General features: G+C 38.0%; 1 protein-coding gene across 3 annotated transcripts; it reads right to left on the reverse strand.

Annotated features, from left to right (window-relative positions):
- Positions 1-2,645: 2,645 nt before the first annotated feature.
- On the reverse strand, positions 2,646-23,635 carry TATDN3 (TatD DNase domain containing 3). 3 transcript variants are annotated; one of them, XM_006942780.4, is made up of 10 exons: positions 23,451-23,635; positions 21,904-21,936; positions 20,918-20,991; positions 20,616-20,700; positions 16,398-16,460; positions 15,158-15,267; positions 14,939-14,994; positions 13,506-13,618; positions 5,420-5,497; positions 2,646-2,868 (listed from the first exon to the last, which is right to left on the reverse strand). In XM_006942780.4, exons 1-10 carry the CDS (start codon positions 23,514-23,516, stop codon positions 2,725-2,727), a joined length of 822 nt encoding a protein of 273 aa, XP_006942842.2. In that variant the 5' UTR covers positions 23,517-23,635; the 3' UTR covers positions 2,646-2,724. The 3 variants fall into 3 exon arrangements, with proteins under 3 accessions (XP_006942842.2, XP_003999350.2, XP_019677394.2); XM_003999301.5 differs by having other exon boundaries at positions 5,420-5,500; positions 23,451-23,625; XM_019821835.3 differs by having other exon boundaries at positions 5,420-5,494; positions 23,451-23,561.
- Between the last annotated feature and the right edge of the window lie 37 nt (positions 23,636-23,672).

A 23,672-nucleotide genomic window follows, 5' to 3' on the forward strand; every position in this document is an offset into this window, starting at 1 on the left:
TTCTGTGTCTCCCTCTCTCTCTCTGCCCCTCCCCTGCTTGCACTCTGTCTCTCTCTCAAAAATAAACATTAAAAAAAAAAAAAAAGAGAGATCTCCATTTCAAAGAGTAGATTGAAAGATAACATACCTGACTTGTCAGCTGCAGTCAGTTGGACTTACTGCCTCCATTTGCACATTTAAAAGATAAGTGAGAGTATATGATATTGCAAACCTTGTTTCAGGCCACAGAGAAGATGCAAAAAGAAAGTAGTTCTCACATGGTCCGCAACCTCTAGATTTGAAAGACATGCACAAAGTAAGCCTAGTAAAAAGGAATGTGTGTTGAAGCACCTTGGTGGCTCAGTCGGTGAAGTGTCCTTGATCTTGATCTTGGCTCAGGTCATGATCTCATGGGTCACGGATTCCGGCCCCGCTTTGGGCTTTGCACAGAATGGAGCCTGCTTGCAATTCTGTCTTCCTCTCTCCCTGCCCCTCCTGCACTTGCGTTCCCTCAAAAATAAATGAATAAACTTAAAAAAAAGGTAAAAGGTAATGCATGTTGTCATCAGACTGGTTTTATAGAACTCTATTCCTCCTATATTATAGTGCTTTTCAACATAGTTTTGAAATTACTTTTCCACTTTATAAATTTTGAACTGAAGGCAAGGACCATGTCTCATTCCTCTCTGTAGCCTATGGGCCTAGATTAGTGGGAAACACACAAGGAGGGGCTCAAGAACTGTTTGTGTAACCAATGAAACAAATAAATTGAGGAGTAAATGAAGAAAGTGGCTACCCGATTTGGAGGGAGGGGTCATGTCTGGCTGGGATGACCAGGCAAGGGAAAGTCATGTAAGCTGGGTCTTAAAGGATTTAGAGGTGAGATATGGACAAAGGGGGTGTGGGCAGAAGGGGTGGGAAATAGGCAGAAGAAATACAGAGGTGAAAGAGAGCTCCGAAGTCCGATTTTAATGGAACCTCCCACTACATGTAGGAATTTCATCTCTCGTGATGCTGATGGGCAGTTAAGCTCCTCACGAAGCACCCTCTTTGGTTTCTTAGCTAGTCTAGTTCACTTTGGGCCATCTGCCCTAGAACTAGTTTCGATTCCTACATAAATAATTTCAAAATCTTAAAGATTATGTAAAATCACCTAGTTTGTAGGAAGTCAATTTTTTTCTAGGATAGGTAATTTTTCCAGTATTTGCTGATTGTATAATTTAGTAAAATTCAATAATGAGGTTTTGGTATGGTCACTTAGTCAACTACATATAAGATTTTAAAAAAATTGTGGTTAAAATACACACTGTGGTTAAAATCTACCACTTTAATAACTTCAAAGTGTATAGTTTAGTGACATTATGTACATTCATTATGTATGATGGTGGGGACATTGCATACATCCCCACCAATCCATCCACAAAACTCTTTGCAGCCACGATTTTTAAAACTTAAAAATATAAAATATCACTACATGCAAAAATAGATACATTTTTTTTAATTTTTTTTCAACGTTTTTTATTTATTTTTGGGACAGAGAGAGACAGAGCATGAACGGGGGAGGGGCAGAGAGAGAGGCAGACACAGAATCGGAAACAGGCTCCAGGCTCTGAGCCATCAGCCCAGAGCCCGATGCGGGGCTCGAACTCCCGGACCGCGAGATCGTGACCTGGCTGAAGTCGGACGCTTAACCGACTGCGCCACCCAGGCGCCCCCAATAGATATATTTTTTAACAAACCTATGTACATTTTAAACATGTGACAAAATTCAGATTGGATCTTAAACTTAGTTACTACCTAACCTTTGGGGCTTAGTATTTAATGGTGATTAGACACACCATTCGCCTCACATGTCAAAGTCTAAGATCAATATAAGAACCTACACACTTCTTTCTTAAAAAGAAGTAATTCAAAGTCCTGACAATTCAATTTTACAAACCCAGAAAAAAGAGATTTCTGACAGTATAAAAAACTAGATCTCCTTTCACCAGATAAATCCTATGGGAAATATAACAGGTGGTGAAGGATCAAACTTTAGCCACCACGGTAGCACTCACATCTTACCTGTGGGAACCACCCTTGCCAGAAGAAATGGTTTCGGTTCATCTGGTGGTTCTACTTAATGGGGAAGGTAAGAAGCAGTGGTGTTTCCCAATCTCCTGCTAGGGCCCCAATAATTAAAAAGAAGCACAAAGTGGAATCAGAACCCAGGGTTTCAGGATCCAAGCCCAGTTTGAGGAGAAATATCTTCTCCCAAATTATAATCTTCTATACCTTTATATAATGGCTTCTTCAGTTCAGACTCTTTTTTTTTTTTAATGTTTATTTATTTTTGAGAGACAGAGACAGACAGAGCATGAGTGGAGAGGAACAGAGAGAGGGAGACACAGAATCTGAAGCAGGTTCCAGGCTCTGAGATGTCATCACAGAGCCCGACACAGGGCTCGAAGCCACGAACTGTGAGATCACGACCTGAGCTGAAGTCAGATGCTTAATTGACTGGGTGTCCACCTGGGTGCCCCTAGTTCAGACTCTTAATTGGAACATTTCTTTTTTTTTTTTCAATATATGAAGTTTATTGTCAAATTGGTTTCCATACAACACCCAGTGCTCATCCCAAAAGGTGCCCTCCTCAATACCCATCACCCACCCTCCCTTCCCTCCCACCCCCTGTCAACCCTCAGTTTTAATCGGAACATTTCTTTCTCTCGGATGCTGCTCCCTGCAGCAGATTTGGTTTTGAAGCTACTTCTGGAGCAGCTGCCGAAGCTTGGGGAATAGTTTCAATGCATTCTGTGTTGTCACTTCTATAACTTCTTCCACTGAGATCCCCTTCACCCGGGCAATATATTCTGCTGAAATGGAAATGTTTTGGGGTTCATTTCGTACCTGAAACAGAACAAAGCAGACAGTGAATCAGACATGACACTCAAGGGAAGCAATCTTAGAGACCATAGATAGAGCAGAACAAAGTGAGTTGGTAAAAGCCAGTGAGGTTTTTTTGTGTTTTTTTTTTTTTCTCTTTTCTTAATGGCAGTGGAGGTGAGGCAAGGCTGGGGAGAAGGCCCTGAACCTCAGCTTAAAAGCTACAGCCACAACATTGGCCTGTACAATGTTGACTGTAAGTCGATGTCGTTCTTGAAAAGAGTCCTCGGGTATTAACACTGAGGCCCAGGGCCCAGCACATAAAGCAGTCTGCAGGTGGTGAACACTTGGTGACCTGCCTGTGTGATGCATTAACTGTGCTTTGGTCTGTTGTATAAGTGACTAGCTTGTAAAGGTCACTGCTCTGCTGCCTGGCCTCTTCACCTCACAGGTTTATTACAGTTGGATTCAAGAATTGCTACTGTGTGTCTGGAAGAATAAATAGATTACGTACTGGTATTTCACGGATTCTAAGATGTTTAATATCTCTGAAATTGATACTGGTTTTACTTACATTCGATGGCATGTCATAGCATAATTGTCAGTGATTTTTCTTTCTTAGTTGTTACAAAACAGTGGTGTATCTATAATCAGTAGCACTCAGATTTTACAAATTATTATTATTATGTTTTCTACTCAGGATGATAATACTCAGGGGAATAAGATAACTGTTAAAATAATAAAAACAAAACAAAACAAACCACCTTGATAATTAGCCTAAAAAAACAATGAAAAATATGCACCAAGATTTTTGCTCAAGGATGTTCATCATGTTGTTTATCATGCTGTGTTGGAAACAATGTAAATAACAATATCAAGTTACGATATTATGGTATGTTCACATACTGGAATATTACAGGGTTATTAAACATGATGAGGAAAAGCATATTGACAAATACAGGTGTTTACCAGATAAAGCAAGTTATGAAATTCGTTCAGGCTATTCTTATTTTTATGAAAAATATATATGTACATATATGGATATTAAGAAGGCTGGAAGGACATAAAAACTAACATTTATTTAGTGCTTATTGTAGGCAAGATTTTGTTGTAAACTTTTCATAGGATTTCTCATTTATTCCTCAAAGTAACTCTATGAGATAGGTACTATTATTATCTGCTTTATTAGCGTCACTTTTTTTTATAGATAAGAAGGAATCCTAAATGGCTGGTTTGTAGGCTGGTTGAGGTTTAAACCTGAGAAATCTGGTATCAGGGTTTATGCTCGTAGCCACTGCTCTCTAGTGATAACTTTTCAGTAGTACATGGTTCTATTTTCTTGTTTATGATTTTCTGTGCTTTCTGATTTTCTAAACAAATGCACTTTACTTAACAAAAATTATATCCAGCTACAAAATTCATTTATTCAACCCAATATTTCTGAGTACCTGCTATGCACAAGGCTCTATGCCGGAAACCCAGAATTTTTGTCACATCAGCTAGAGGCAAATATAAACTGAGTTAGAACAGCATCTGAAATTCATTTCTGTTTAGGGGGAAAATGCTACGTTCTGTTCCTTCTAGTATATACTAACCAGGAAAGCAATTCTGTACCATCTTGTCCTATACCCAAACAAAAAAATAACTGGAGTTGTGATCGTCTATTTCCTCATTCCTCTGCCTTCTATATTCTTTAAAGAGCCAACTTACACAGATATGTAACTAATTGGACTTTGATAGCAAAAGTCACATTGCAATCGTAAATAATCATAGTTTATTAAAAGTCACATCACTACTGCTCCCAAACTTCTGAGTCTTGAGTGCCAGTCCTCTGAACCTGGTAGGCATGGAGACACAGATCTGATGGGCAGTCAAGGGCACTCAGTAAGCCACACTCGGAGGTCAATGTAACAGGCGGTGTCCAAAGCAAACAGAGCAGATACTCTGGCTTCCTTTCAGTTACAATTTTAAAAGGTAGCAATACTTAAAATATGACATTTTGTGGCCTACAATAATAAAATGTGCAGCAAAGATCACATCAATAAATCTATGATTACATCAACATTTGTACTGAAAGAAACAGAGCCTCATTGTGACACGCTAATTGACAGAAGAAAAAGAAACATTTCTTGAACATCTACTATAAACCAGACACTGCTGGACATTCATATACATTATTTCATTTAATACTCACTGTAATATTCTCAAGTATTTTATTACTATTTTGCCCACATTTTGTAAACGAGGACACACTTTCAAAGAGATTAAGCAACTTGCCCAAAGTCACACAGCCAGTGGGTAGCAGAGACAGGACTTGAAGCCAGGTTTTTCTGACTCTAGATACTGAACTTTTTACTGTACTTGTCTGGCTCTCATTATTACATACATTAAGACATGGCTGATATCCAATAATATGTGCTGGAGCACAAGAGCTATATAATTAATAAAATCTCTCGACCTGGCATTAAAATAGGATTCCACTGTATTTACACTGTAATGAGACACACGGCTAAACTGAAAATAGCTCAAAAGAAAGAGGCAATCTAAATAATGTAGATTTTAGATAAGCATTTACCTGTTTTTCTGGTCCTAGTGCAGGTGAATCTGTTTCTAAGCAAATTGAAGTTAAAGGCAACTGTTTCACAAGTTTCTGTTTCTTGGAGAAAAGACAGAGCCAGTTTAAAACATGAGCCATAAAGATAAAAAAGGTGCACTAAACCCATATACCAATGCATCCTACTCTCCAGGAACCTAAAATTCATGCTTTCCTATTCAATCAATAATTGTTCACTGTGTTCTCATCCTTCTACTACCAACTGATAGATTTAAACAGAAACATTCATTGCCCCAAATTATCCAAAGCCTCCAGGGACCCAAGCAGTAGTAACCAATAGCCAAAGATGAAGCACACCCAGCAAGAAAGCCAAACATCTGGTATCACACGCCCAAGGGAGACCCAAGGAAGAGACTTCTGTGGTGTCTCCACCACCACCACCCACCACGCTCAGTGTTTGCTCCTACTATTCGCTGTGAGTCACTCAAGGCTTTGCGTTTACCAATTCAATTCATGTGCACATTTAAAGTTTCAGATTGGGTAGGAGATGGCTTTATTTTCCTGTTTATGATTTTCTGTCTGGGTTACAAGGATTGTAATGAACTTCATGAGTTTTAAAGCAAGAACAGAATTCTCTTGCTGCCACTGCACTTTTAAAGTAAAAATGGGAAGTGAATCACTATGTTGTACACCTGAAACTAATGTAACATTGTGTGTCAACTATACCCAAGCGAAAAAAAAGTAAAAAAAGTAAAAGATGGGCGACAGATGATACAAAATGAAACATGGTTAAAATAAAGTATTTTAAGATTAAAATTTCAAAAAGCATTGAAATATTATGCACTATTGGTAGATGAACGCTAAGCTGTCATAAACTTCCTTTAAGGAAATGTGACAATCTAACCAAAAATTTAAAAATGTATCCCTTTTCCTCAATGATTCCGTTTATAGGAAATACTGCACAAATGTGCACGTGTATTTGTGGATGTACAAAGGTATCCACTGAAGTACCTTAAAATGTTTTTTAACGTTCATTTATTACTTTTGAGAGACACAGACAGACAGAGCATGAGCGGGGTAGGGGCAGAGAGAGACAGAAAGGGAGACACAGAATCCAAAGCAGGCTCCAGGCTCCAAGCTGTCAGCACAGAGCCCGATATGGGGCTCGAACTCATGACTGTGAGACCACAACCTGAGTAGAAGTCGGATGCTTAACCGACTGAGCCACCCACGTGCCCCATCCACTGAAGTACTTTAAATTGAAGTATAGTTGACATGCAATATTATATTAGTTTCAGGTGTACAAGATAGTGATTTGATACTTACATTACTAAGTGCTACCCTAATACTGTCACCATACAAGATTATTACAATAGTATTGACTATATTCCCTGTGCTGTACTTTTCAACTCCATGACTTATTTTGTAACTGAAAGTCTGTACCTCTTAATCTCCTTCACCTACTTTGCCCATTTCCCCACTCCCTTCCTCTCTGGCAACCACTAGTTCTCTTATGAGTCTGTTTGGTTTTATTTGTTCATTTGTTTCTTTTCTTAGATTCCACACAGAAGTAAAATCATATGGTATTTGTCTTTTTCTGTCTGATTTATTTCCGTTAGCATAATACCCTGTAGGTCCATCCATATTGTTGAAATGGCAAGAATGCATTCTTTTTTATACCTGAGTACTGAAGCACTGTTTATTAACAGTGAAAAACTAGAAATGACCTAATCTTTACTTACAGTAATGATTAAATAAATTATGGTACATCCATAGTGTGAAATATTATGCAATCACTTTAAAGATGAAGTAGATCAATATTTATAGACACTAATATCCATGAAGCTGACTCAAAACAAAAAGACTAAGAATTGATCTGAATCAATGTTATCAATGATTATCTTTGAGTGGTAGGATTTAGGCTGACTTGAAATTTGTTCTTTTCTGAAGTCTTTCAATTTTCTATAATGTACATATACTGTCTTTAAAATTAGAAAAAATAGTATTTTCGTTTTGGAAAAGAAATGATACAGCTAAAAATTATTACCAAATAGGAAATTTTTCCACACTTGATAAAAATAGGAGAAATAAAAATAATCTTGAACTATCAATTAACTTGACCTGACATTTTAAAACACTCCATCCCCCAGTAGCAGAATACACATTCTTTTCAAGTTATGTATGTTCTATTTACCAAGACCGACCATATTCTGGGCCACCAAGCCTCAACTACTTTATTTTATTAAAAAAATTTTTTTTCAATGTTTGTTTATTTTTGAGAGAGACCGGGGGGGGGGGGGGGGGGAGGGGCAGAGAGAGGAGACACAGAATCCGAAGCAGCCTCCAGGCTCCAAGTCGTCAGCACAGAGCCTGATGTGGGGCTCAAACTCTCAAACTGTGATATCATGACCTGAGCTGAAGTCAGACATTTAACTGACTGAGGCATCCAGGTGCCCCCTCAACTAATTTGGAAGAATTAAAATTACATAATGTATGTTTCCTGAACACAATAGAATTAGTGATCAGATCCTGATAACAAAGTTATCAGGAAAATTCCTAAGTATTTGGAAATTAAGCAACACACTTTGAAATAATCAATATGGTCAAAGAGGAAGTCACAAGGTAAATTAGAAAATATTTCAAGCTGAAAGAAAGTGAAAATACAGCATCCATCAAAATTTGTGGACTGTAACTATAAGAACTGGTTAGTGCTAATGCAACTATAGCATTAAAGGTTTATATTAGAAAACAGGGAAGATTTTCAATAAATAATCTGAAAGTTAACTATAAACTATACTTTAACTATAAAAAGGATAATATATAGGCAACCTTGTTTTACTGTGTTTCACAGATATCGAGGCTTTGTTTTTGTTTTTTTCTTTTTACAAATTGAAGGTTTACAGCAACCCTGTATCTAGCAAGTCTATCAGCGCCATTTTTCCAAAAGCATTTACTCAGTTTGTGTCACTGTCTCACATTTTGGTGATTCCTGCAATATCCCAAACATCTTCATTGTTGTTATATCTGTTATGCTGATATGTGACCAGAGACCTCTGATGTTACTATTGTAACTGCTTTGTGGCACCGCGAACTGTGCCTATACAAGATGGTACACGTAACTGATAAATGTGTATGTCCACCCACCAGCCATTCCCTTGTCTCTCTCTCCCTCTCCCCAGGCCTCCCTACTCCCTGAGACACACAATACTGAAATTAGGCCAATTAATCACCCTACAATGGCCTTTAAGTGTTCAAGGGAAAGGAAGAATCACATAGCTCTCATTTTAAATCAAAAGCTAGATACGATTAAGCTTGGTGAGGAAAGCCGAGACAGGCAGAAAGTGAGGTCTCTTGTGCCAGTTAGCCGTGGCGAATGCAAAGAAAAAGTTCTTGGAGGAAATGAAAAGTGCTGCTCCAGTGAACACATGAATGAGAAGAAAGGGAAACACCCTTATTGCTGATATGGAGAAAGTTTGAGTGTCCTGGAAAGGAGACGAAACCAGCCACAACATTCCCTTCTGCCAAAGCCCAATCCAGAGCAAAGCCCTTTAATTCTATGAAAGCTGAAAGAGGCGAGGAAGCTGCAGAAGTAAATTCTGAAACCAGCAGAGGTTGGTCCATGAAGTTTAAGGAAAGACACCGTCTCCAAAACATGAAAGTGCAAGGCGGAGCAGCAAGTGCTGACATGGAAGCTGCAGCAAGTTCTCCAGAAGATCCAGCTCAGAGAATTCAGGAAGGTGGCTATGCTATAAAACAGATTTTCAGTGTAGACAGAACAGCCTTCTACTGGAAAAAGATGCCATCTAGGACCTTCATAGCTAGAGAGAAAGAGTCAATGCCTGGCTCCCAAAATTCAAAGGACAGGCTGACTTTCTTGTTAGGTGCTAATGCAGCTGGTGACTTTAATGTTTACTTACCATTCTAAAAATCCTAGAGCCCTTAAGAATAATGCTAAATTTATTCTGCTTGTGCTCTATAAATGGAACGACAAAGCTTGGATGACAGAACATCTGTTTACCATGGGATTTAATAATTACTAAGCCCACTGTTGAGACACAGCTTTATTGTGATATTTGCTTTATTGCAGCATACTCACACTACCTGATTTCAAAACTTACTATAAATCTAACATAATCATGGTTGTGTGATATTGGCATATGAACAGACATATACATCAATGGAACAGAATTGAAAAATGAGAAGTAGATCCAGATATATAGTCAATTAATTTTTTTACAGTGCCAAAGTAGTTTTAGGGAGAAAGGATCATCTTTCCAGCAAAGTATACCAGAACCAGATATCTATAGGCAAAATAGTGAATCTTGCCTCATACTTCACAACATATACAAAATAGATCACAAATCTAAATGTAAAACTAAATCTGTAAGTCTTCTAGAAGAAAACATAAGAGAAAATCTTTTTGACCTTGGGTTAGATAGATTTCTTAGATATGATACTAAGAGCGCAAATCCTAGAAGAAAAATAGTAACTGAAGCTCATCAAAATAACAAACTTCCCTTTGAAAGACACTAGAGAAAATAAAAGAATATATTTGCGAGAAAATGAGAGAAGACATTTGCAAAACACTTAGCAGATAAAGGACTTGCATCCAGAATATATAAAGACCTTCGCCAACTCAACAATAAAAAACAAACCAAATAAAAAGGTGCAAAATATGTGAATGAAATTTTACCAAAGAAGAGACGTGGATGTATGGATGTTAAATAAGCACATGAAATGATGTGCTTTTATTTTAAAATTTTTAAAACATTTTATTTCTAAGTAATCTTTACACCCAATGTGGGGCTCACAACTCTGAGATGAAGAGTCACATGCTGTACTGACTAGGCCGCCTAGGCACCCCTGCAAAGATGTGCTTTTAAATTTTTTAAAACTTTTTATTTGAGAGAGAGCACGAGTGAGGGAGGGACACAAAGAGAAGGAGACTGAGGGAGAGGGAGTGAGAGAGAATCCCAAGCAGGCTCTGCACTGTCAGCATGGAACATAAATTTTAAACATCATTAATCGAGGAAATGCAATGGAAACCACAATGAGAGATGGTTATGCATGTATCAGAATAGCTAAAAAAAAATGACAACACCAAGTACTAGTAAGGAGGCAGAACCAAGACTTTGGCTTACTGCTGCTGAGAATCCAAAATGGGACAGCCAATTGGAAGTCAGTTTGACAGTTTCTTAATAAGTTAAACATACACTTAACCTTATGACTCAGCAATAGCACCTCTAGGTTTTAACACAGAAGAAATGAAAATATATGTCCAAACAAAGATCTGTATGTTAATGTCTATATCAGCTCTATCCATAATAGTGTAAAACTGGAAACAATCTAAATGTTTATCAACTGGTAAATGGGTAATCTGGAAAATCCACATGCAATCAAAATAAACTACATATACAAAATAGACTACTCATATATGCAACAACACGGATGAATCCAAAAGCATTAAGTAAAAGAAGCCAGATCCAAAAGCTTACATGAATTATTTCATTTAGATTGCATTCTAGAATAGGTAAAACCATAGGGACAGAAATCAGTGGTTGCCAGGGATTGGGGGTGGAAGGAGGAATTTACTAGAAAGGTGCATGAAGCAACTTTTTGGAATGATGGAAATACTCTGTATCTTGAATGTGGTGGTAGTACACCTTTGTTAAAACCATTAGAATTGTGTATGTAAAAAAGGCAAATCACAATAGGTATATTTCTCAATAAACCTGATTTTAAAAACTACAATTCAAAAAATAATAAAACATAAATAATTGTTACTGGAGATTTTTTTTAAATTTTATTTTATTTTAGAGAGAGAGGGAGCAAGGGAGGGAGCAGAAGGAGAGAAAGAATCGTAAGCAGGCTCCATGCAGGCAGTGTGGAGCCCGATGTGGGGCTTGATCCCACAACGCTGGGATCATGACCTGAGCTGAAGTCACGAGTTGGATGCTTAACCAATTAGCCATCCAGATGCCCCTTGGAGACATTTCTAAAAAATCTTGGCTATACCTCAATTCTGTACTCTTTACTTACATTAGTTCTGAATACTGGTAGACAATTTACTGTATTTCACAGAATTTAAGATGCCATTGACTGTAATATGCACCTCAGTATCAAAGACAATAAAATATAAAAAAAAAAAAGAGTGTCTAAAAATATGGTAAATTACCTAAATTAGTTTTTATTGCATTTTTTTTTAATTTTTTTTTCAACGTTTATTTATTTTTGGGACAGAGAGAGACAGAGCATGAACGGGGGAGGGGCAGAGAGAGAGGGAGACACAGAATCGGAAACAGGCTCCAGGCTCTGAGCCATCAGCCCAGAGCCCGACGCGGGGCTCCAACTCCCGTACCGCGAGATCGTGACCTGGCTGAAGTCGGACGCTTAACCGACTGCGCCACCCAGGCGCCCCGTTTTTATTGCATTTTTAATTGATAGAATTCACATACCATAATATTCATTCTTTAAAAGTATACATTTCAGGGGCGCCTGGGTAGCTCTGTCAGTTGAGTGTCCGACTTCGGCTCAGATCATGATCTTGCGGTCCGTGAGTTCGAGCCCCGCGTCGGGCTCTGTGCTGACCGCTCAGAGCCTGGAGTCTGCTTCATATTCTGTGTCTCCCTCTCTCTGCCCCTTCCCTGCTCACTCTCTATCTCTCTCAAAAATAAATAAACATTAAAAAAAATTTTTTTAAATAAAATAAAAGTATACATTTCGATGGTTTTTATTATATTCACAAGGTGGTACAACCATCAGCAGTATGTAATTCCAGAACTTTTCATCACCCCAGAAAGACACGCTTTACCCATTATTAGTAGTCACTAATGATTAGTAGCGATCGTTAGTCTACTTTCAGCCTCTGTGAAATTTGCCTAGTCTGGACAGTTCATATAAATGGAATGATATGTGTTCTTTTGTGTCTGGCTTTTTTCTTAGCATAATGTTTTCAAGGTTCATCCGTGTTTTAGCAGGAATGAGCACTTCAATTCTTTTTATGATTGAATAATATTCCATTACATGGGCACACCACATTTTGTTTATCCACTCATTGGCTGATGGACATTTGGTTTGTTTCTAGTTTTTGGCAATTATGAATCCTGCTGCTGTGAACATTCATGTACAAGTTTATGTGTGGATATATGTTTTCATTTCTCTTGGGTATCTACCAAGGAGTGGAATTGCTGGGTCATATGTTAACTGTGTTTAATTTTTTGAGAAACTGTCAAACCGAGTAGGTGTGAAGTGGTACTGCATAGTACCCTTGATTTGTGCTTTCTTTTTGGCTAATGTCTTTTCACGTCCTTATGACCATTTGTATGTCTTCTGGAGAAAATCTACTTAAATCCTTCGTCCATTTTTAAACTGGGTTATTTGCCTGTTTATTTATTATTTATTTATTTATTTATTTATTTATTTATTTATTTATTTATTTATTTTGAGAGAGAGAGTGAGAGCAAGAGCATGAACAGGAAAGGGGCAGAGAAAGAGGGAAAGAGAGAATCCCAAGCAGGCTCTGTGCCCAGTGCAGAGCCTGACACAGGGCTCGGTCCCACAACCCCGGGTTCATGACCTGAGCTGAAATCAAGGGTTGGACGCTCAACGGACTGAGCACCCAGGCACACCTATTTTTTTTCTAATTGGTGAGTAGTAATGGTGTTTTATATACTCTGGACACTAAACCCTTATCAGATATAATTTGCAAATACTTTTTCTCATTCTGTAGGTTATCTTTTCACTTTCTCGATAGTATCTCTTCTAGTATAAAAAGTATAAGAATCGTTTTACTGTGGAAGTTTTAAATTTTGGTGAAGTCTATTTTTTCTTTGACTGCTTGTGCTTTTGGTGTCATATCTAAGAAACCATTGCCAATTCCAAGGTTATAAAGATTTTGATCTGTTTTCTTCTAATAATTTTATAGATTTAGCTCTTGTGTTTATGTCTTTGATCCATTTTTGAGTTAATTTTCATGTCAGTGTGCGGTAGGGACCTATGATTAATTTTTGTAATGTAACCAGAATAAGTATTACAAGTGTGTAATAAAAGCTCGTATTTTAAAGTGTATTTCACAAAGCATAAATTGAGGCTTAATGAAAGAACTTACCTGTCCACTTCTTATGATAGAAGGAGGAATTGAGAAGAAGTACCCAGCTCTTACTCCTTCCATGGCTACAGATGGCCGGCCATCAAATGCATGCAGAAGTACTTTGTCAGCACCTGTCAAAGGTTAATGATAAGCTAGAGTTTCCTTTCATTTCCTTAATGAGAAGTTTTTCCACTAATCAAATTGGGCAACATAGATTGTAAATTTTAAGTAAATGTTGATCACAAGGACATAGGATGAGGTTCTATGACTTCTAACGGGTAAATGTACAGTGTTCAAACAGTACAATAAAAAATACAGCACGTTGTTAATCTTCAGAATAAAATTGAAATACAATTTTTTAAACAAATTTCTAAACATCCTTTATCATCAAACCTTTTCTAGACATTTGGAAATTATTCTAGTAGGAACAATTATTGCTCCTACTACGTCTTTAAGCAGTGAAATTATTCTTCGCAAGAATGCTTGTGAAAGAGACAGGGAATCAGTGACTGAGAGATTCTGTAGTCAGGGCTGGCTTCACAAGATCACTTTCAGTTCTTAAAGGATGGCCACTCAGCCTGCCTAAAAATCCCAGTAATTTTTTAGTAATCCCAGTGATTCTCATCACTGAGAAATACAATACTTTCTAGCTGCAGGCAATTACATTTACTTTACTATTTGATACTGGTTTTTTTTTCAAATAGTAGGTGTGATCATTTGTGGATTGCGACTATTAAGTGAACTATGAAATCAATTTAGTGAGTCACGACTGACCAGCATGTGCTTATATGTATGTGTGTGTCTGCATATATGTATGCACACATATTTATATATACCATATAAATATACTGCTCCTTAAACGTTTCTCAGGTTTCTTCATGCACATATACGAAGTCTCGAAATAAAGTCATACTACAAAAAAAGTATACATGTGTATATATTGTGACTCAAAATAAAGTATATTTCTTACTGTGTATAACACTTTATAAAGTCTGAAAAGTAATTCTGTAAGATATACTTTTACTTTAGAAGCAGCTGAAGTTGACAGTGCATTTTATGCATCATGGCCTCAGCCTGTAGAATTACCATTTTCTGAAGCAGCAGCCAGAAAACATGCAAAAGAGTAGCACATCTTTGCTCTGTTTTTTCCTCTGTCTTTAATCAGCTGGTTAAGCTGATTAAAAAATTGGAACTGCTAATTTTTAAATTAGGGAATATAAATTACTTGATCCAAGTTTTCATTTGCTTTATGCTGGCCTTTTAAATGGCATAGTCACAACACCTGGAAGTAGACTGACTTGCAAAATCACCTTAGTTGGTTTCCACCTCCACCCTTGCCCCATTTCATTCCCTTTAAGAAATCAAAGTGAAACACGGTTTATTCCGTGAGAACATGGACTGGAACTGTCAAACTGAAATATTAGGCACATTTCTCTTAGGAACCTAAATACCTTGCTCATTTAAGAGGCTGATGGTGGGTCTTCCAGCTGAGCGTGAGTGAACATTTCTGTTTAACAACAAAAAATTCTTTTTAGGTACTTAATCTGTAAGTATTATTTTGTTCTATTAAAGCAATTCAGAGAAAAAGAAATGCAAAGCTCCATCTCAGGAGAATCATTATTTAATTTGCTCCATAGCTATTAATACAGAAAGATGATTAATTAACCTACAGAGGCAAATTTAATCTTTTGGCTAATTGGACCTGTCGGATTAGGACTTGTCGCTGCTCTTCCTTCTGTTCATCAGTGCCAGCAAATCTGGGGGAGAAATCTAGTCCCACCTGTAATGGAAAAATACAACAGATTTACACGTTTATGGTTTAATGAACCTAAAAGACATGCCATGGAGCCATGCTGTCCAAGAAACATGACGGGAGCCATACATGCAAGCCACATGCGTAACTTTACAGTTTCTAGTAGCCTTGTTAAAAACACTAACAAGGAGCACCTAGGATGGCTCAGTCGGTTAAGTGTCCGACTTCGGCTCGGGTCATGATGTCACAGTTCATGGGTTTAAGACCTGCATTAGGCTCTGTGCAGACAGCTCAGGGACTACAGCCTGCATCAAACTGTGTTTCCCTCTCTTTCTCTGCCTCTTCCTTGCTTATGCTCCCTCTCTCTCTCTCAAAAATAAACATTTTTTAAAAAATAAAATAAAAACACTAACAAGAATCAGGTGAAATTAATTTTAATAATATACTTTAATCCTATTAATACAATATGTCAAAAACATCATTATTATATTGTAATATTATTATTTCAATACAAAATCAATATCAAAAATCATTGTTATTTTACATTCTTGTTTTGGGTACTAAGACTTTGAAATGCTGTGTATTTTACATTTATAGCACATCTCAGTTTGGACCAGTCACATTTCAAGTGCTGAACAGATGTATGTGGTTACTACATTGGACAGGGAAGATGATAATGCCTGTTTCCCTTGACACTATTTTGGCACGCATTGCTATATTCTAAATTTAAGTGTTACTCTTATCTTTTATCTTTGATTAGAAGTGGAGTTTATTACCAAGTGATAAAAATGTTTCACAACTGTAAGTTGTATAATAAAAATGTTTTTTAATTACAAACTCTAGCCTAGTTAATGTCAGTATACACCAAGTTAACTACCACAGAGATGACCCTATTTAAGAAAAGGAAAAGAAAATAATTAGAAACGCTAACAAAGTAGTTTTCTTTCATTAACATAAGCCTATGGTGAAGTTTTCTATTGTTTTATCCGCAAGCTATTTTGCTTTTTGAGGAAGTACTGACAAGTTATCATTCAGCTAAATAGGGTGAAGATAATTATCTAAGTCAGTTGTAACCACCAACAGTGAATTAAAGATTATATTCATATATCATTTTTAAGTCTGGATTGGAAGTCATTTGATCGGCTATTTGGTGTTACCTCTCCAATTGCCAATAATCGATCCTTGTAATTCTCCATAATGGGCAAAGCTACATCCAAATCCTGGGAGAAAAAAAAGTAAATTTGCTTAAATAAAGAGGAAGAGAACTGATACTTTAGGAAAAACATTTTATATGGCCAGGCACTGTACTATACTGGATCCTTTACATACATTCAATACCTTTAACCAGTGAAGAAGTATTAATAGTCATCCTACAATGGTACATACTACTATTTGGAAATTTGAGTAGAAACATCCCACACCCAGTCAGGTTACAAGAACAAGACTTTCAATGAAAAGTTCCACCAGAACACTTCCTAATATTTAAGAGGAATTCCCTGGCATTTAAGACTGATTTGGATTTCCTCCTGGAATAGCTGAGCAAGAGAGAAGAAAGCCAACAGGCAGTCACCCTTGTAATTAAGCTTTTGGGAGTGCACTGTGGTATGTCCACCTCTGAGGATGTTTTTTTTAGTGTTTTCATAGTGACAATCCTATACATCCTCCTGCACTGTTTTCACTGATTTCTTCTGTCTTTACAGTCATGCCTAGCCTATTTTTTCCCTAAAGGTTCAATAGCATAAACACTAAATATCACACATATGCTTCTTTGTCAACTACTGAAATAACTGTATACTATTAGTTTCCATGATACTACTATTTCCACTTAAAGAGAATTCACCCTGTGAGAGTTCCCTTGTAAGAAAAGGGAAAGACAAATAAATACATATATGGAAAATTTGCTTCTAGATATCTTATAAACTACTTTGAGAGTTTCAGTCTCAGGATATGTAAATTGCAAAGAATTCTACTGAAGATAATCAGAACAAAGAAGAATTAAGAAGAGGGAGGTGAAACAGATGGTAAAGGAACAGGAGATTTTACAATTCTACCTCTAGAGACAGAAAGGATGAGGGAGAGAGTAGATCAAGGCCTTAGAAATACATTCTAGTAGACTCAACAAAGAGGAATTAACATTGTTGTAGGAGCTAAGAGTATAAAACCTTAGACACCAGAGAAGGCGTCTGACAACAGCTGAGGAGGTTAAACAGTGTCATCCAAAGTTTCTTCCATATCAAATATACAAGTTACTCTGTCTCTGAAAGCTCAGAGGCACTGGAAAAGTTGGGGATTACCCAGGAAATGGCTGATATTTGGAAAGTCTTAGAAAGAAGGTGTACATTTGGATGAAGACCAGATATAGGAAAAATTGTGCTTCTTGGAATATGTATTATCTGTGAAAAAAAACAAAACAAATTTATAATAAGACTGTTCCAACTTCTCACGAAATAGTCTGGAAGTTCTGGCAAGTCAGGGATAGTAAACAGAAATTAATATAATTCATACTACTAACTTAATACATGTGTGTATTTGTGTGTGTGGTCTCTAGTATTTCAATAGATGTGAAAAGTTTTATAAAGACATTCATAAACCTATTTCTGACTTCATTTCTGTTCCAACTTCCTCCATAAGGTCTCAAGTTCCTTAATAGCTAATGGTTCTATTATGGGGCTTCAAAAATCCTAAACCTCTATAACTATGACTAGGACTACTATTGTATAATTATTCATGGTTTACAAATGAGGAAATTGTGGGGCATCTGGGCGGCTCAGTGGGTTAAGTGACCAACTCTTGATCTCAGTGCAGGTCTTGATCACAAGGTTATGAGTTCAAGCCCCATATTGGGCTCTGCGCTGGGCATGAAGCCTCTTTAAAAAAAAAAAAAAAAGAGGGAATTAAGACTTAGCAAAGTGCCACAGATCACAGAAGCCAGTAGGACAGGCCTTTCTGACTTCAAAACCCAGGCTGTTCCTACTATGCTGCTGACAGAAAAAAAGAGACAAGGAAGAGGGAGGAGGAAAAAAGGGGACAAAGGGCAAAAGGGAAGGAGAGCAGATTTATTCTGAATGATTTTAAATAATTACAAAAGATTTTTTATCAAAGAAAATGTTTAGTCTTCAGAACCTTTAGAACAGGTCAGGTGTGTAACACAAATGAATGAAGTGGGCCAAGAAGGGACCAGAGCCAACTGCAGAGCACATGCCCTGTTTGCAGGGGGCACTAGATTGCAGACAGTGAATTTTGGTTCCCTGAAGCATCTCCAGGGTCCAAGCCCTGCCTGGTAATAATATATGTTGAATGAATTAATGCAGTAATGTGCTGGAAGATTTGTGTGATCTAGGCAACTTTACACTTGATCTTAGCCAAAGGGCCGGGAAGCGATACTAGGCCACTTTAATTTTATAAACCAAATTAACTTAATAAATGCTTACTACATACCTAGCTTTGTACCACATATTAGGGGCTTATAATTTAATCAATATGGGAAAATGAATCTAGGGTATGGACAAGCACACTAGGAGTAAAATAGGAATAACTGCTTATCTGTGGTGTTTTTCAGAGGGCTATCCTGAGATTTCCTAAGTTCATATCTGCTTTAAGAATCTAGAATTACCCATCTATTGTTGGTATTTTAACTACTTTTATAAATTAAACAGTCCTATCAGTTCTACATCTGTGCCAAAATATGTCAGATCCACCCACCTCCTTTCACCTCTGCTGCCACCACTCTGGTCCAGTCTACCACCGTCTCTCTCTCTGTAATAGTCTCCTAGCTCCTTCTGTCTTCCTCTTTTGCTCCTGTCTTAAATCTCCCATTGAATTGATGAAATCCAACAAGGCCCTTACGACGTGACCCCTGCCCAGTCCCTCTGACCTCACCACTGTTACTTCCCCTTGCCACCAGTCACATCAGCACTTTATTTCTTGTTCCTACCTTAGGACATTCGTGCTTGGTTGTTTCCTTTGCCTACAACACTTGGATGCCTCTCTCTGCAGGGCCAATTCCTTCATAGCATTCAGGTTGCATTTCTAACATCACCACCTCAGAGAGGCTTTCCTTGACTACAATCTAAAAACCAGCATCCACAATCCCTATCACATAATCCTGTTTTATTGTCTTTAAAGCACTAAGTGCTACCTAAAGTTTTCCTGTTTGTGTATCTAATTGTTGATGGTCTGTCTGCCCCTATCTAGAATCTAGCCTCCACGAGAGGGATTTCACTCCATGCTGCTTGGAGGAGTGCTTGAAATGCAGTAAGTGCTCAGTAAACACTTGTTGGCTAACTAAATGAATGCCTATTAATAGAAATATCAAGATAAACGAAAGAAATGCTATCTTGCTATGATCCCCAGTATTTTTGGAATTTTAACTCTTTGGCAATTTAGCTAATTCTATCATATCAGGAGAACAACTCAGGAGAGCTATAGGACTAGTATTTATTTTTACCTTAAGTGAACTAAAAGTAATTGTTTCAAAATAAATAGAGCTACCTGGGGTATCCTAATGTAAGAATACAAATTCACTATTATAAAAAGTCAAAGACCTTGTAGCCTCCTTTATTCATAGGTAACAAAAAGTCTTTACTTCTTCAAAATGGGGGGCTATCAATTCCATTATGTAATAAAGCATTTAAGGAACTGTGCATCACCCTGATGTTGAGTCAGGAGACAAGTCTGAAATGTAAGGCACATTGGCTATTGTGAGTCAGTGAGATCTTGTAGGTAGGATTTTTTTCACAGAGGGTATAAAAGCAACTCAGCGTAATAGATCAGAGCATTCCTATAGAAATGGCTTAATGGTCAAGAAGACACTGCTCATTTGCTCCCTTACGATACTACATCTATGAATTTATAACTTTCTTTTTCTGGATATTTTATCACTTTTTTGCCAAAGCAATAGGACAACATGATAAAAAATGTGACAGCAAGTCACTTATAATTCTGCCCAATCATCACAGCTAATACCATTTCTGTGTTTTTGTCTCCAGTCTTTTCCTTATAGAATATATTTTTCCTTGGATGTCACTCCTAGCAAATAACCATTTGGTATCCTGCTTTTCTCCCTATATTATACTGTTAAATATTTTCTTCATCACTAATATAAAATAAACCTTATAATTCTCATTTTCCATGCATGCATCCCATATGTATGTATGTATGTATATTTAACATTCTACAAATTAATTTTTATTTCTGAGCCTCTAGGCTGTTTCCATTTTTTCCTCTATTACAAATAATGCTGCAACAAATACCTATGTGAGAGGTAGTATTTCCTTCTTCTGGATTATTGCCTTAGAATATAGGTCAGAAAGAAGAGGATTACAAAGTAAAAAGGTATCATTTTTTTTATGGTTCTTGTTTTATATGACTGTTACCTTTAATGTGACACTTCTTTGGTCTTCTGGTGAAACTCCTTGCACAGGGTGAACACCCAAACATGGCAGGACAAACCCCTTATACCTAAAAATGTAGAACAAATTAAGAGAGCAGGAATATTAAACTAGTAAACAATGCTACTCTAAAGAACAAGTATGAAAGAATTGTTTAGGGCTACATCGATGTGACTCTTTTTCTTCTTATTCTCTTTCAAAATGGATGATCTCTGATATTATAAATATGACATCATAACTGCATCCTTATTAGCAACTCTTTAAATGCTTAATGAGAGAAGCAGCACCTTTCTGAAAGCTGCATAATCTTCTCAAATTCTTCTGAATGTTCAGCAACCACCACAAGAGCCATAACATTGGCCTGAAACAAAAATGAATAGTTAGAATCTCAAACAATACACATTTAATATAACTGAAGATAAATTTAAAGTCTTCTGTACTTTTAGTTATTCTTACTCACTCACACACCATCAATATAATCAGGATGGCTGTCACTGGGTACTCACTATGTTTCAAGCACTATGTTCAGTGAATATAAGTATTACCTCATTTAATCTACAACCCCATGAAGTAGGCACTACTGTAATCCACTATATAGATCAGGAGAGAGTTTTAGATGGGGTCAAATAACTCGCCAAAGATCATTAGGCCTGTGTAATTCCAAACTCCTAATTAAGCTGCCATAGTGAATGATTGCTGTGTATGTAAAATGTATTGGCAACCATTCCTGACTATCACTTTTACGGAAGACTATAAAGTGGTCGTTATAATGAATTTCATAAATACTTCCAAAAATTAGTCATTTTTTTCTGAAACAAATTAAAAATGTCTCAGGAAACTACCAACAGGTAGTCACCCTTGTAATTGAGCTTTTGGGAGTCCATGATCTCCGGAGCTAATTTCAGAACTGACAGATGGACCAATCTGTTCCATATAACTGGTAAGCACTGTAGTTGCGGGAACATATTTTGGATCCAGACTATCTATCTTATCTGTATCACGTTACTAGCAGTGTGTCTTTGGATAGGTTAATCTCTAGGTCTGAGTTTTCTCATCTACCAAATGGTTGGCTACAAAATAGTAGCTTCCTCCTAAGGATGTTGTGAAACATTAAATGAGACAATGTAAGAAAGGGCTTAGCTCAGGGCCTGGCATATAGTAAACAGTTAATTAATGTTACTTATTATTAACAAAGCAACATAAGCATACTGTCTCTAAAGTTCAAGCTTGAAATTAATAGGAAAACAAAAGGCAATGATAGATACCGACTTACTTTCTTGGCTTTCTCCAAAACATCATCCAGATCCTAAAACAAGCGTAAGTAATCACAATTATTTTAGATAATAAATAATACAGCTCTTTGGCTATATATATCAATGTAGTTAGGCACCATAAAGAATGACAACAAAGACAAGGAACAGTGTGACAGAATGTGAAGAGCAATAGTGATGCACCTTCTGTTTACTTCGTCTCTCCCTAAAATCTGGCTTCTGTTCCCACTCTACTAAAACAGAAACTGTTATTGTGAAATATAAAGGACGCTTCTCTATCCTCCTCTTACTTTACCTCCAGCAGCATTAAGAACTCACTTGTTCACTCCTTCTTTCCTGAAATATTTCCCACTCTTGGCTTCTGCTATACTGCTCTCCTGCAAACACCGCTCTCCACTAGCTGCTACTTTTCAGTCTCCTTAGCTGGCTCTCTCTCCTCTGCCAGATTTCAGGACCCTATGCTCCTCTCTCTCTATACCTCGGGTGATCTCATCCACAGGTTTTAATACCATTATGCTAATGAGTCCCCAATTTTGATCTCCAGCCTATTTTCTCCTGAACCCAAGACTGACATTTAAAGATGACTACATGACATTTCCACTTGGAAGGATATTAGGCTTCAACATGTGCCAAACATCTGCTTCTCTCAAACCCCCTTGCAACCACCATCACCTCCTGTCTACATACAGTAAACGCCTCCAAAAGCTAGGGTTTTCTAGCTTCCACTCTTGCTATTTGCCACACATTGGCGAAACGGTTTTTAAAATGGAAATCAGATTTGTCCCTCTCCCTTAAAAAAACAAAAAACAAAAAACCTTTACTGGATCCACATTGTCCTTACCGGCCTACTTCACCAGTCTTGTTTCCACCCCTCTCTTTCTAGCTCAGTGGGCTCCACCAGCCTTTTTGTAGGCTGAATGTGCCAAGTTCTATCCTGTCTGGGGCCTGCAACCTGCTTGCTTTTTACACCACCGTACACCCAACTCCTTGCTTGGCCGACTCTTTGTCTTTGCAATTCCAACTTAAGTGCCCCCTCTTGAGAGGTTTTCCCCCTAAAAGACACCCCGCTCTTCCTTCTCTATCATCAGCCTCTCATCCCCAATGGAGCAGTTTGCAACTGTGCAACTTTGCAACTCTGATTTTGTGTGTTCTGTCCTTTTGTTTGCTTCTCTTCCCCATTAGAACTGGAACACACGGTGCGCGGGAAAGTGCCGAAAGCACAATTTTCCCAGGAAAACTGGGGGCTCCGCCAGGAGTTGCGAGGCGGGTGGGATAAACGGCCGGACCAAGGGGAGGAAGGGGGAAAGCACTCCAGCAAACGGGAAGAGCAAATAAAAGCTACGTGGAGACAGAGGGCTTAACGCTATTCAGGATCAGAAAGAAAAATCATGAGGACTGAGATTAAATACGGAGCCGGAACAAGTCACTCCGGGCCATAAACGGGCCTGGGAGGATTTGAGGCTTGGTCTTAAGGGAGAGCAAAAACAATCTGAAGGTAAAGGGCCGCGAGCCTCCCCGCTCTCACGGGCAGGGCCTCGCCCTTACATACGCTGTCAAAGTCCGGGGCCGAGAGGTGGCAGTGACAGTCCACCAACCCTACGCCCACCGCCCCCATCGCCGCCGCCAGCGCAGCACTCCACTGGTCCGCCGAGCACCGGCCGGAACGCTGCCGCAGCGGCGGGTTGAGATTCCGGCCGGACGCGTGCTGCTTTCCCCAGTGAGACCCCGCCCTTCCGCTCCCAGAGTTCCCGCCCGCGATTCAAACAGGAGA

The sequence above is a fragment of the Felis catus genome, chromosome F1 (assembly GCF_018350175.1).
Source record: "Felis catus isolate Fca126 chromosome F1, F.catus_Fca126_mat1.0, whole genome shotgun sequence".
In the NCBI taxonomy this organism is placed as follows: domain Eukaryota; kingdom Metazoa; phylum Chordata; class Mammalia; order Carnivora; family Felidae; genus Felis; species Felis catus.

Coding starts and splice junctions, on each gene's coding strand:
- TATDN3 (XM_003999301.5), bottom strand. CDS start 23,516: ATGGGGGCGGTGGGCGTAGGGTTGGTGGACTGTCACTGCCACCTCTCG. Junction 16,461..20,615: donor AAAGAAGTGTCACATTAAAG/GTAACAGTCATA, acceptor TTTTTCTCCCAG/GATTTGGATGTAGCTTTGCC. Junction 15,268..16,397: donor GATTATTGGCAATTGGAGAG/GTAACACCAAAT, acceptor TTTCCATTACAG/GTGGGACTAGATTTCTCCCC.